The 13814-nt window shown below is 40.7% G+C and overlaps 1 protein-coding gene across 1 annotated transcript in view; it reads left to right on the top strand.

Annotated features, from left to right (window-relative positions):
- PLD5 (phospholipase D family member 5) overlaps positions 1 to 13814 on the top strand; it is a 418022-nt gene that overhangs the window by 252407 nt on the left and 151801 nt on the right. Inside the window, 1 exon segment of the mRNA XM_088845062.1 lies at positions 6940 to 7108. Within this exon segment, the coding sequence (XP_088701188.1) occupies positions 6940 to 7108 (169 nt within the window).

The raw sequence follows: 13814 nt of genomic DNA, 5'->3' as shown, positions 1-13814 counted from the left end.
AACCTTTCCCAGCATCAGAGTCTTTTCCAGTGAGTCAACTCGTCACATGAGGTGGCCAAAGTATTGCAGTTTCAGCTTTAGCATCAGTCCCTCCAATGAACATCCAGGATTGATCTCCTTTAGAATGGACTGGTTGGATCTCCTTGCAGTCCAAGGGACTCTCAAGAGTCTTCTCCAACACCACAGTTCAAAAGCATCGATTCTTCGGCGATCAGCCTTCTTCACAGTCCAACTCTCACAACCATACATGACCACGGGAAAAACCATAGCCTTGACTAGACGGACCTCGGTTGGCAAAGTAATGTCTCTGCTTTTTAATATACTATCAAGGTTGGTCATAACTTTCCTTCCAAGGAGCAAGCGTCTTTTAATTTCATGGCTGCAATCAGCATCTGCAGTGATTTTGGAGCCCAAAAAAACAAAGTCTGACACTGTTTCCACAGTTTTTCCATCTATTTCCCATGAAGTGATGGGACCAGATGCCATGATCTTTGTTTTCTGAATGTTGAGCTTCAAACCAACCTTTTCACTCTCCTCTTTCACTTTCATCAAGAGGCTTTTGAGTTCCTCTTCACTTTCTGCCATAAGGGTAGTGTCATCTGCATATCTGAGGTTATTGATATTTCTCCCAGCAATCTTGATTCCAGCTTGTGCTTCTTCCAGCCCAGCGTTCCTCATGATGTACTCTGCATATAAGTTAAATAAGCAAGGTGACGATATACAACCTTGACGTACACCTTTTCCTATTTGGAACCAGTCTGTTGTTCCATGTCCAGTTCTAACTGTTGCTTCCTGACCTGCATACAGGTTTCTCAAGCAAAATCAAGACCAGGAGCTGACTGTGGCTCAGATCATGAACTCCTTATTGCGAAGTTCAGACTTAAATTGAAGAAAGTAGGGAAAACCACTAGACCATTCAGATATGACCTCAATCAGATCCCTTATGATTATACAGTGGAAGTGAGAAATAGATTTAAGGGACTAGATCTGATAGATAGAGTGCCTGATGAACTCTGGACGGAGGTTCGTGACATTGTACAGGAGACAGGGAACAAGACCATCCCCATGGAAAAGAAATGCAAAAGAGCAAAATGGCTGTCTGAGAAGGCCTTACAAATAGCTGTGAAAAGAAGAGAAGCGAAAAGCAAAGGAGAAAAGGAAAGATATAAGCATCTGAATGCAGAGTTCCAAAGAATAGCAAGGAGAGATAAGAAAGACTTCCTCAGTGATCAATGCAAAGAAATAGAGGAAAACAACAGAATAGGAAAAACAAGAGACCTCTTCAAGAAAATTAGAGATTCCAAGGGAACATTTCATGCAAAGATGGGCTCGATAAAGGACAGAAATGGTATGGACCTAACAGAAGCAGAAGATATTAAGAAGAGGTAGCGAGAATACACAGAAGAACTGTACAAAAAAGATCTTCCCGACCAAGATAGTCACGATAACGTGATCACTGACCTAGAGCCAGACATCTTGGAATGTGAAGTCAAGTGGGCCTTAGAAAGGATCACTACTAACAAAGCTAGTGGAGGTGATGGAATTCCAGTTGAGCTATTACAAGTCTTGAAAGATGATGCTGTGAAAGTGCTGCACTCAATATGCCAGCAGATTTGGAAAACTCAGCAGTGGCCACAGGACTGGAAGAGGTCAGTCTTCATTCCAATCCCAAAGAAAGGCAATGCCAAAGAATGCTCAAACTACCGGACAATTGCCCTCATCTCACACGCTAGCAAAGTCATGCTCAAAATTCTCCAAGCCAGGCTTCAGCAGTATGTAAACCGTGAACTCCCAGATGTTCAAGCAGGTTTTAGAAAAGGCAGAGGCACCAGAGATCAAATTGCCAACATCCGCTGGATCATGGAGAAAGCAAGAGAGTTTCAGAAAAACATCTATTTCTGCTTCATTGACTATGCCAAAGCCTTTGACTGTGTGGATCACAATAAACTGTGGAACATTCTGAAAGAGATGGGAATCCCAGTACCATCTAAAGAGGCATAAAAAATATTTTTGCTGTCTGTGTCTCTGTATATTCAACTTTTTCCCTGTTATTAGTTGTCAGAAATAGTGCCATGCCTTTGGGCATAATTCACTTAGAGAAGGCATGCAGGAATTCCAGGGATTTGCCCAAAGGTGAGTTTTGACAATTTCTGTCCACTTTTTTCCCTTGCTTGAGAAAGAAGAGTATATAACAGGGCTGCTATCCATGGAACTGAGCTCTGTGTGTATGTTATTTCGATTCAGACCCCTGTAGAGCAACTAGCTGTTGGTTGTTAAAGGAAATACAATGATAGGTCACAAAAGTAAGTCCAGTCATTTCAAGGCTGATTTCTAAAGACCTTTTCTAGCAGCGTATGGGAAACAAGTGCTGAGTTACAGAAGGAACAGTCAAGTTCTCCAGATAAAATGAGAGAGGAGGAAAGTGAGGTGAGCAGAGTTTTCCCAGAGTTCATTATCAAACATAGGTGTGGTCTCCAGACCTTTGGTGGTGTCTTTATTTTTATATTTAGTATAAATCCATGATTTACTTTTCTATTTAGTAAAAAACAAATAATAATAATAAATTTGATCTTCTTTGACTTCCAGGAAATTTAACTCTTCTTTTCCAGTCTTTCCAATAATTTCTTGTCTTCTTCACCTGCCCGACTATCTCTGGATGTTTTCTAGATGTTCTCTAGATGTGATTCGTTGTTCTTTAGTTGCTCAGTCATGTCTGACTCTTCGCGATCCCATGGACTGCAGCACGCCAGGCTTCTTTTTCCTCACTATCTCTTGAAGTTTGCTCAGACTCGTGTCCATTGAGTCAGTGATGCCATCCAAACATCTCATCTTCTGTTGTCACCTTCTCCTGCCTTTCAGTCTTTCCCAACATTAAGGTCTTTCCCAATGAGTCAGCCCTGCACATCAGGTGGCTAAAGAATTGGAGCTTCAGCTTCAGCATCAGTCCTTCCAATGAATATTCAGGCTTATTTCCATTAGGGTTGACTGATTTGATCTCCTTACTGTCTAAGGGACTCTCAAGAGTCTTCTCCAGCACCACAGTTTGAAAGAATCAATTCTTCAGTGCTTCTTCATGATCCAACTCTCACATCTGTATGTGACTATTGGATAAACCATAGGTTTGACTATACGGACCTTTGTTGGTAAAGTGATGTCTCTGCTTTTTAATACACTGTCTAGGTTTGTCATAACTTTTCTTCCAAGAGGCAAGTGTCTTTTAATTTTGTGGCTGCAGTCACCATCCACAGCTATTTTGGAGCTCAAGAAAATAAAATCTATCTCTGTTTCCAATTTTTTCCCCATCTTTTTGCCATGCAGTGATGGGACCGGATGCCATGATCTTAGCTAGATGTCATGATCTTAGCTAGATCTGATTAGATGTTTTCCATATTAGGCTTTGACCCAGTTCCCATCTCTTAAAAATCTCTCTTGATAATCTTATCTACTTCTAAGCCTTCAATAATGGGGAAAAAAACTTCTAAGAATGTGTTTGAAGTAGGAAAAAAAGGAATAGATGATATATTATCTATCTGATGAGTACTTCTTAACTTTTTTGTTCCATAGACACTATTAGTAGTCTGCTGAAGCCAATGGACTCCTTTCATGAATAATGTTTTAAATGCATAAATTGAAATACATAAGATTCCAAAAAAAACCAATAACATTAAAATAAATTTATCCAAAATATATATTTTTTAATTTATTTATTTTAATTGGAGGCAAATTACTTTACATTATTGTATTGGTTTTGCCATACATTAGCATGAATCTGCCCCGGGTATACATATGTTCCCCATCCCATCCCTCCGGTTCATCCCAGTACACCAGCCCCAAGCGTCCTGTATCATGAAAAAAAAAAATGTGGTATAGTAATGTATATTCTATACTACTTATTCAAGAAATAATAAGATCTGATGATTCCCATAATTTCAGAGTAGTGATAAATATTAATACTTGGAGATATCAGTAGTAGTAATTGTACCATGGTATGAAAATTTTTCATGATAACAGAATCACAGGTTCTTTTAATGTTCCTGTCATTTTTTGCTTATGTCTGTAATTGAGGGGAATGTTAAATTTCAGTTAGAGATGAAGGAAAATAAAGATCAAACTCACAGGTCACCCTAAATTCTATTCATGCACCCAAGATTAAGAATATCTGGTCTAAAGATTTCTAAAAGAAATTGGGAATCCATATTGTATGCCTGCCAGAAACTTCAAACCTGTGGTATGAAGTGAGGGGTGGTGCAGAACCACTTACAACTGCACAGTTACTCTGTATCCATTGTTTTGTATGTTTGGTTTATCAGGGCTTCTTGACTCTTTTCTTTGTCTTTCTCAGCATGACTTTTATGTTGAAGTAAAATTGAAACTATTTAGTTCTATTTGTTAAATGATGTTCTATTTTTATTTTGTTTATTAGGATTCTTTTTTTGTTTGATTTTAAAATATATTCCTTAGTTGTGGCGGGGACTGAAATTGCTGATTAACTGGGATCATTTCTTCATGCTATGTCTAGCTGCTGTTAATATAGATAATTGGACTTTAAGTGTGGATAGAATTAAAATATCCAACTTCAACATCTTGCCTTCAAAGGCTTTGGTGTGGGTGAAAATATCCCATCTCCACCTTGTTGGCCCTCTCACTTTGGCTTCCTGAACACTGCATTCTCTTGGACCTCTCTTGTCTTCCTGGCTCTTTTGGTCACTTCTGAATCTTCTCATCCGTTTCACACCCTACTAACCAGAAAAATGTAGGCATTCCTCCCACAGTAAGTCAGGAGCTAGTTCTCTCTTCTTTTTCGCCTTGATAATCTCTCTCAGTCATGTTCCTTGTCAGTTTCAATGGACCGTTTACTGATTATCATCTTATTTCAATGGTATACAAGTGTGCTGTCAGGGTTAGACCCCTAAAATGTACTTGGTCACTCTCAAAAGCATCACAATTAAGTCCAAGCTTCTCTTCTTGGTTCACAGCCTCTACAGTGTAATCGCTATAGACACTTCCAGTCTTCTCCACCGTGGCAAGCCCCTGCCACAACTCTTCCACCTCACACTCCCCTTGGCCACCTGACCCTCAAGTATCCAAATGCACCATGTTTTAAAAGTTCCGCCTTCTTCCTAGAATATCTTTCTCTTCCAGCTCACCTATAAAAATAATTCTATCTTTGCAAACTCAAGTCCCACTTTCTTCAGTTCCAGATGCTCCTAACTTAATTATTTTTTCCTTTCTTCTCATGCTCCAGTGGAACTTTAGATGGTGCATTATCCATCTAATTAATCCTTACTCTTGTTTTGCCATTTCTTAAAGCCTACTTCCTGTTTAAGTCATTACATACAAGACAAGCTCTTTCACTGGATTATAAATTCCAGAGAACTAGAGAGTTTTGTTGTAGTCCTTTCTGTGTTGTGTACAGTGAGTGGTTTGCTTGTTCTGTGCTCCTAAGGGCTCCAAAAATTTTTAATTCAATTGTGGGTAGTGGTTGGGTGATTTGACCCTAAATTTGTGGATGTCTGCAAGCCATATACCCAAAGCTTATTAGGGCTTGATATTCATCAAATACATAGACATTTTACCATGAGTATTGTTTTTGTTTCTAAAACTGGCTAAATGGAATAAGTCTTATTAAGAGACACAGTTAACAGTTTTATTGAGAAGTTTTGGATTCTATATTGGAAGCTGAAATTCATTCTATAAGTATTTCTTGAACCCTAATTATGTATCCAGCTCTAGGGATACCTAGCTTTGAATAAAAAAGATCTTTGTTCTGGAAGGGCTGACATATATCTTCATAAGAGTTTGGAGCTTCCCATTAAGAGTTGCAGGAGAATTTACATTTCTTAAACTGGAAAAAAAATTGTTCATCCCTTTATTAAAATGTTATGTGTCACCTGGGCTAACTCAGAAGTGAAAACCACACAGCACCAAGGGAAGCCATAGTGTACATGTTGTCAATAAATGCGAAAGTAGTGATATAAAAAGAGAAGGCACATTTATTCGGATATTACTGGTTGTAGTTTATTTGTTGTTGTTTAGTCTCTGAAAGTCCATTCTGCAATGGTTGTAGTGCTCAGTCACTCAATTGTGGGTGACTCTTTGTGATTCCAGGGACTGTAGCCCACCAGTCTCCTCTGTCCATGGCATTTTCCAAGCAAGAACACTGTAGTGGGTTGCCATTTCCTTCTCCAGGGGATCTTCCACACCCAGGGATCGAACTCCTTCTTCTGCATCGGCAAGCAGATTCTTTACCACTGAGCCACCAGGGAAGCCCCAGTAGTTTATTTAGGGTTTGGTTATTGCTATTATTTTATACATTCCCTATCTCCAACTTTAATAAATCCCTGCAACAGGCAAGTTTTAAAATTTCCTTCTTAGTATCATTTTATGTCTTAGGCTGCAAAGCATTAACAGAGGTTCTAAGCAATAGTAATAGCATTTACTATTTTTATTTTCTAGTAGTAATAAGCCTAACAATGTTTTTGTTTCTGAACTACTTCTATTATATGCTCAACATTATACTAGAAACTAGAGATATGCAAAATTAATTTATGGTCTTAAGTAGCTCAGAGAAGTAGTATCTTTTTTAAAAATTTCATTACTGTAAGGGGATCAAAGAAATATTACTAGAGGAAGATGCTTGTGTAGGATACTCTGGATTTTTTCTCAAGGCTAGTTGGACACTGGACATTAGGGATATATATCATGATTTTCTGAAATATGAGTGCTAACTGGGGAGAAACAGAGCATAAACTCAGAACACAGTATATTAGTATAGGGGAAATATTAAAGTCCTTTGATGAAAAATGTAAATTATGAGGAACATATACTTTCAGAAAGAGTAAAGAATATTTTTTAGATGTCTCTGTATGTATGTGTAAAGATCTGTGGCTTCAAATTTGACTAGATTTTGTTTGTTTGTTTTTCAAAATCTTTTCTAAGAATTGCCCTGGTGGAAAATATTCCTGAAGGCCTTAACTATTCAGAAAATGCACCATTTCACTTATCACTTTTCCAAGGCTGGATGAATTTACTCAGCATGGCCAAAAAGTCTGTTGACATAGTGTCTTCCCATTGGGATCTCAACCACAGTCATCCATCAGCATGTCAGGTAAGCTGCATCCTCTAATGTGTGTGATGATTTGACTTTTGTGCATTTGATACCCTGCAGTATTCTTGCTTCCACTCCTCCAGTTCAAGTTCATTTTTTCTATCTATACCCATAGTTCATGTTCATTATTACATTTATATGTATGTGCCATTGTTAATCAACAGTTGCTCAGTTTCTACTAGAAAGCCAGGTTTTCAGGGGCAAAATCACATCTCATCTTTGCAAAGAGGCTCTTTATGCTGTATCAGACAACTTCAGGGCTGTCTTGCCATTGTGGTGTCTGTTGATGGCACACTGCAGAATTCTACTTTGCACAACCTGCATGTTTTCAGTTGTAATTCTGTAACTGCTTGCTGAGGCATTTATTTGGTTCACTGGTGTCTTAATTTGTCTTTGTGGCACAGAGCCAACTTTTTAAATAGTGGAGACATACTTTCCAGTATAGCTGTAGATTCTTGACTGTCATATTTGGGTGAATAGGAAAAAGAAGTTTACTAGTTATGGGAACAACCTTTAGAAAACTGACTAGATGATTGAAATGATTTCTGAATGAAATGCTACCCTGGAGATATGAAAATAATCCTGGTAATCGTCCGGGTGTTTTCCTTTATGTCGGTACAGCCTTGATAGCAGTGAGCTATCAAGTGTATGACCATTGACCTAAACTTAAATTAGTCATGAGTCCACATGCATATGTGCTAAGTTGATTCAGTCATGTCCAAATCTTTGCAATCCTATGGACTGTAGCCCGTCAGGTTCCTCTGTCCATGGGATTCTCCAAACAAGGATACTGAAGTGGGTTGCCATGCCCTCCTTCAAGGGGTCTTCCCAACCCAGGGATCAAACCCTCATCGCTTACGTCTCCTGCATTGGCAGGAGCCCCACCTGAGAAGCCCCGTGAGTCCACAGCAGTTTTGAAAGTCAGCCTGACACATCACCAGTTTTCCAAAATTGGAGAACAGGGAATGTTTGTAGATTGGGACCTAGTTCTGCTTCCTAGGAGTGCTTTCCTAATCTACTGTTCTCAGAAACTCATTGCTCCACCTGCTATGCTTTTCTTTCTTTTTTATAAGAAATAGCTCTGTGTTTGCTTCAGACTTATTTTCTTAGTTGACTTTCTGCCAGTAGAAATCTGAGGCCCAAGAGACCTCTTTTTATCTTAAACCATCTATGTCCCTTTTTAAGTAGTCCAAAATGGAACAACCCCTTAAAAACTTTTGTAGACCTTCTATGTATTCAGTGATAAAGCACTCTATTAGCAAAAGGCTAATAACTCACAGGTGGGTCTTTTTCTACTGCGGATAGTGATTCAAGATTCTTCAGAACCTCACTCTTCTCACTTCCAGGAGTCCTTTTGTCTGAGATGGTCTGTCACCTCCCACTTTTAATCCATCAGAGGACTCAACAAGGACTCTTACAGACGCTACTTTGATTTGCTCTTTACCCTGAGGCCATTTCTCACTTTGAGAATGTTTTGCTAAATTGAGACACTGTCCCGGATTTTCTGCATTTCTCTCAAAGTTCTTCTTGAAAACAAACTAGTTCCTTCTTATCATGTACCACCACAGCTTTGATAACCTGCCTGAACAGTCACCTTAACTGGATCTCCAAACCCATTCATCACATTTTCTGTTTCCTATTTTACAGCAGGCAGTAGCATTGTCAAACTTTGTACCATTACTTTCTTAAGGACTCGAAAGCAATTTCTTTCCTGTTCTTCCAGCCTTGAGTAACAGAATGAGATTCCAATCCATCCCACCACCCTGTCCCATAGCCAATGCCACAGGCTTTAAGTTTTCCCAGCAGTAGTTTCTATTTAATTTTCTATTATGGTTTCACAAACAACTCCAAAACTTGCTCATTATTATTTCCTATAATTCTATGAGTTGGCTGACAGTTCTTTGGCTCCAGGAGTGCTGGCTGGGATTACTTACACCATTGTGTGGAGGTAGGAGGGCAGCTGAGCCTGGGCTGACTGAGGGCCAGACAGGCTCATTCTCTACATGTGGACACTCATCATTCAGTTATCTAAACCAAGGTTTTTATAGGGCAGTTGGATCCCAGGAGAGTGCAAATGAAAACTATAAGACCTCTTAATGCTTGGGCTCCCAGAACTTTACTACATTCTCTTAGTCCAAAACAGTCACATGGTCAGGCCACGATCACTGGAGGGACAAGAGACCCCAGGAGGAGTATGCACATACAGGAATGGAAGGAACTGTCGGCAGCCAAATTCCCAGGTGGTTTGTATGCTCGCAAACCTTGGAAAAGAGTTGAATGACATCATTCCAACCTCTTGTTCTGTGAGCCCAGCAAACCCTTTCAGTGTTCAGACTCTGGGAGAAGATGGGTCATTAGAGAATGCCATGGCCTTTCTGTGTCATGGCTCGTAAAGTTACATTATGGTTAGTATTCAGTACTGCTCACAGGGCAGTGATGAAATGGATGAGTGAGGCTCCCAGTCTGTTTTGCTTAACAATGCCTAGCATGGTGCTTGATGCATACTAAGTGTTCAGTAAATATTTGTTAAGTAGTAAATATTAAGTAAGGGCTTCCCCAGTGGCTCAGTGGTAAAGAACCCACCTGCCAATACAGGAAACGTGGGTTTGATCCCTAGATCAGAAAGATCCCCTGAAGAAGAAAATGGCGACTCACTCCAGTATTCTTGCCTGGAGAATTCCATGGACAGAGGAGCCTGGCCAGTTGCAGTCCATGGGGTCTCAAAGAGTCAGACATGACGGAGTGACTAAAGAACAATAACAGTAACACCTGGTTATTATTGAGCTCACCCAGCAAACCTTTGGGAGGAGACCCTGGGTGTGAACTGGTGTCTTCCAATGGAATCACTCTACTCCCACCAGAGATGCCTCTTGCCTGCCTCTCATTCCTCTAACAGCCCCAGGTTCCTTTACAGTTTAACACCAGCTGGTTTTCTGCAGAGTTTTGAGCTAATTTCACTTTGCCCCTTTACGAGGAGAAGGCTGCATTTGCAGACATGAGGGGCTTTACCTGCTTTGGAAATTAAATGGATTCAAGCAGAACGTGAGACTGATTGCATGAACAACTCTCCCTGCTCCTGCCTGCTCCTGGCCCTGAGTACCATGCCCTGTGAGAGGTGGTGAACAGGAGAAAGGGGGGAGGTCGACAGCAGTGTTCACAGGGTTCCTACTGTGGACGCATGCAGCAGTGAGCAGTAGCTGGAAGTGAGATCTTAGTTCCCTGACTGAGAATGGATCCCTGGTCACCCAGGTGTAAACCGGAATTCCTATCCACTGGACCACGAAGGCCAGCAGCTGGAGCCTAAATCCCCAGTCCTTACCTGTCTTGAAAAGAAAATTCTGACAAGGAGGTGGAAGGATAAGAGAAAATCAGAGTACAGCACGGAAAGAAGCGGGGGAGAACTCTGGAAGACAGTTGCGCCTTTGGAAAATTTAAATCCTTTGTAAGGGGGCACTTTGTCTACTCTTGCTGGGTTTTTGTCCACCCTCTGGCCATCATCTTGTTTTGTGCCTCTGATTAATTTGTTTCACGACCCTCCCCAAGATGTGCATGTACCCCTCTGCCAAGTTGGAGTCCAGCTCAAGGTGTCTGGGAGGGAAAATCGCAAGATGTATGGCCTGATGGCCGTCCCCTGCCTTTTGACCCCCAAGAAGTCCTTCTGTGCACATGTAGTATCTCCCTTGCCCCAAGGACAAAAAATAAACCATGTCCTGATCCTTTTCTTAAACAGAGTTTAGTACCTCTTTGTGGTTGCCATGACTGTTATCTTCAGGTGTCCACAGGAGACGAAGCCTGGCTATTTACCCTATTCCTGTTGTTATTTCTGTTTTGGAGAATAAATAGGAGGGTGATCGTAAATGCCTAACCTGGAACCCACCTATCTCTTGTCTCAGGAAATGCAGACAGGAAGCTAGTTCTAAGTGTCCAGCCTGAAGCCCACCTTTTTCCTTCCCCATGAAATGTAAATAGGGGGCCAATTGTAAATACCTAACTTGGCTCTCATCTATCTCCTGCCTCACTACGGCAACAAGACAGTGGCTTTTCTCCTCTCCCTCTGGTCCACTGGGGCCAAGTGACTGCCACTGGTCAAACACCAGGCATGGACTGTGGTCTTTAAAGAAAGGGCAAGCTTTTCTTGCTTGGTATAGAGTGCTTGCTGCCCAGTCTGCTTTATTTTCTATCTCCCCTCATCTGACCCTCAAGTCCTAGAGCCGTGTTCACAGAAGGACTTAGGATACAAAGGCCCAGAAGAACTTGTCCAAATACCACGTGCCTTGGGCTTTCAGAGATTATTTTTAGAGCCTGGCTCACTCCTTCCTACCCTCTCACCACACCATAGGGGTAATTGTACAGAGATCAGAAATGGAAAAAAGAAAGGTCCTTGCTGCCAGCTTTTTCTTTTCAGGTGTTCTTAAAGGACCCGTATCCTGTTCTTTCCAGGCCATCAAGTTTTACCATTTCTGCAAAGGAAGGTACTGACTGAAAGACCATTTGATTTAAATTCTACCTGATGTTATCTTTCAAATGGAAATAGAAAATTCAAGATTTTACCCAACATTTCCAATTTGAGGTGGCTAAGCTCTGGACCTTTTAGTTTTACCATGCCCTCATAATTACTGGGATATAGTTATTGATTGGCTTACTGCACACAGAAGACAATTTCTTATTGAGCTAAGAAAAAGAAATCCACCCCTTAATTACTCAAGTGAACTAACGAAAATTTTTTAAGATGATCCAGTATCATGAAAATTGGCTCAGTTTTGAAACTTTTTTCCATAATATATTTTTAAAAGAAAATATTCTTATTTCAAGGAACACAGTATTTACTTCTAAACCAACAGAGTCTGAAAATTCCTAAGTGGGAACCATAAATGGTAACTAGATAAGTAGGAACTATAATTGAAATGAGTAGAGCCCATCTACTTATCATCCTGCAGCTATAAGCAAAATACACCAAGGAATGGTATAGCCAGTGGCAGGCAGGCCCCAGTTCAGCAGAAAAGGGACACAGATAAACATGGCACATGGCATCTGTGTGTTCTCTGGATGTCTGTGTCATCTCTGGATGCCATTTCACAAGAGTGAGCTATGTGTGTGTTCTAAGTCACTTCAGCTGTGTCCAGCTGTTTGCCCTGTGGACAGTAGCCCCCCGAGGCTCCTCTGTCCATGGGATTCTCCAGGTAAGAATACTGGAGTGGGTTGCGGTGCTTTCCTCCAGGGGAATCTTCCTGACCCAGGGATTGAACCCATGTCTCTTACATCTTCTGAAGTGGCAGGCAGGTTCTTTATCACTAGCACCACCTGGGAAGCCCAAAAGTGAGCTATGGTCATTACTAACAGAATGATGAAAGCCTATCTGTTTTTTTTCATTTGCCTAGAAACAGAACTCATTAAAAATGCATTTTAATCTGTGTCACCAGAGGGTTGCTAGTTTAATTCCCACTCTGAAAAACTCATTTTGTCTTTTCTACCTTGCACTGGGTATTGTTAATCTTTTGGAGGTTGTTTCCTTCTGTGCTAAAAGAAACTGGGCAGTGACCTTGCTCTGCATCACAGTCATGTTAAGGGCTAGTGTGGTCTACAGTTCCATGAAAATTATATTTTCATATTTAATCAAAATACATGGTTGAGCTAAGGGTTTTGTTTCTTTCTGTCTAGATGATGAGTTTAGACACTGAAATATTGAATTTCTAGGACAACTTGATTGCTAATTTATGGGATAAAATGATGGATTTTTTGAAATCAAGACTGTTTAGGAAAAGTCAGAAAACATGATTTGGCAAAGGCTTATTAGTAGAGCTACCAAATTCATTGATCAAAAGAATCCTATTCTCTGAGTTTGCTGGAAGAAACCAAAAAACTAATTAATGAGCTATGACTGAATCTTTTTCCCCCTTTTATTCTTTTTTTAAAAATTAATTTATTTTAATAGAAGGCTAATTACTTTACAATATTGTGGTGGTTTTTGCTGTACATTGACAAGAATCAGCCATGGGTGTAAGTGTGACCCCCATCCCGAACCCCCTTCCCACCTCCCTCCCCATCCCATCCCTCGGGGTTGTCCCAGTGCACTGGCTTCGAGTGCCCTGTTTCATGCATCGAACTTGGACTGGTCATCTGTTTTACATATTACAATATACATGTTTTAATGCTATTCTCAAATTATCCCACCCTCGCCTTCTCCCACAGAGTCCAAAAGTCTATTCTTTATATCTGTGTCTCTTTTACTGTCTCACATATAGGGTCGTCATTACCATCTTTCTAAATTCCAATATATATGCGTCGATATACTGTATTGGTTTTTTACTTTCTGACTTACTTTGTTCTGTATAACAGGCTTCAGTTTCATCTACCTCATTCAGTTCAGCTGCTCAGTCATGTCTGATTCTTTGCAACCCCATGAACTCCAGCATGCCAGGCCTCCCTGTCCATCACCAACTCCTGGAGTTTACTCAAACTTATGTCCATTGAGTGGGTGATGCCATCCAACTATCTCATCCTCTGTCGTCCCCTTCTCCTCCCACCTTCAAACTTTCCCGGCATCAGGGTCTTTTCCAATGAGTCAGTTCTTTGCATCAGGTGGCCAAAGGATTGAACTTTCAGCTTCAACAGCAGTCCTTCCAATGAATATTCAGGACTGATTTCCTTTAGGACGGACTGGTTGGATCTCCTTGCAGTCCAAGGGACTCTCAAGGGTCTTCCCCAA

This window comes from Moschus berezovskii, chromosome 17 (assembly GCF_049115385.1).
Source record: "Moschus berezovskii isolate FMDL1 chromosome 17, NW_MosBer_1.0, whole genome shotgun sequence".
Taxonomy (NCBI): domain Eukaryota; kingdom Metazoa; phylum Chordata; class Mammalia; order Artiodactyla; family Moschidae; genus Moschus; species Moschus berezovskii.
The sequence above is the reverse complement of the archived record's forward strand: the minus strand, read 5'-3'. Positions and strand labels throughout refer to the sequence as shown.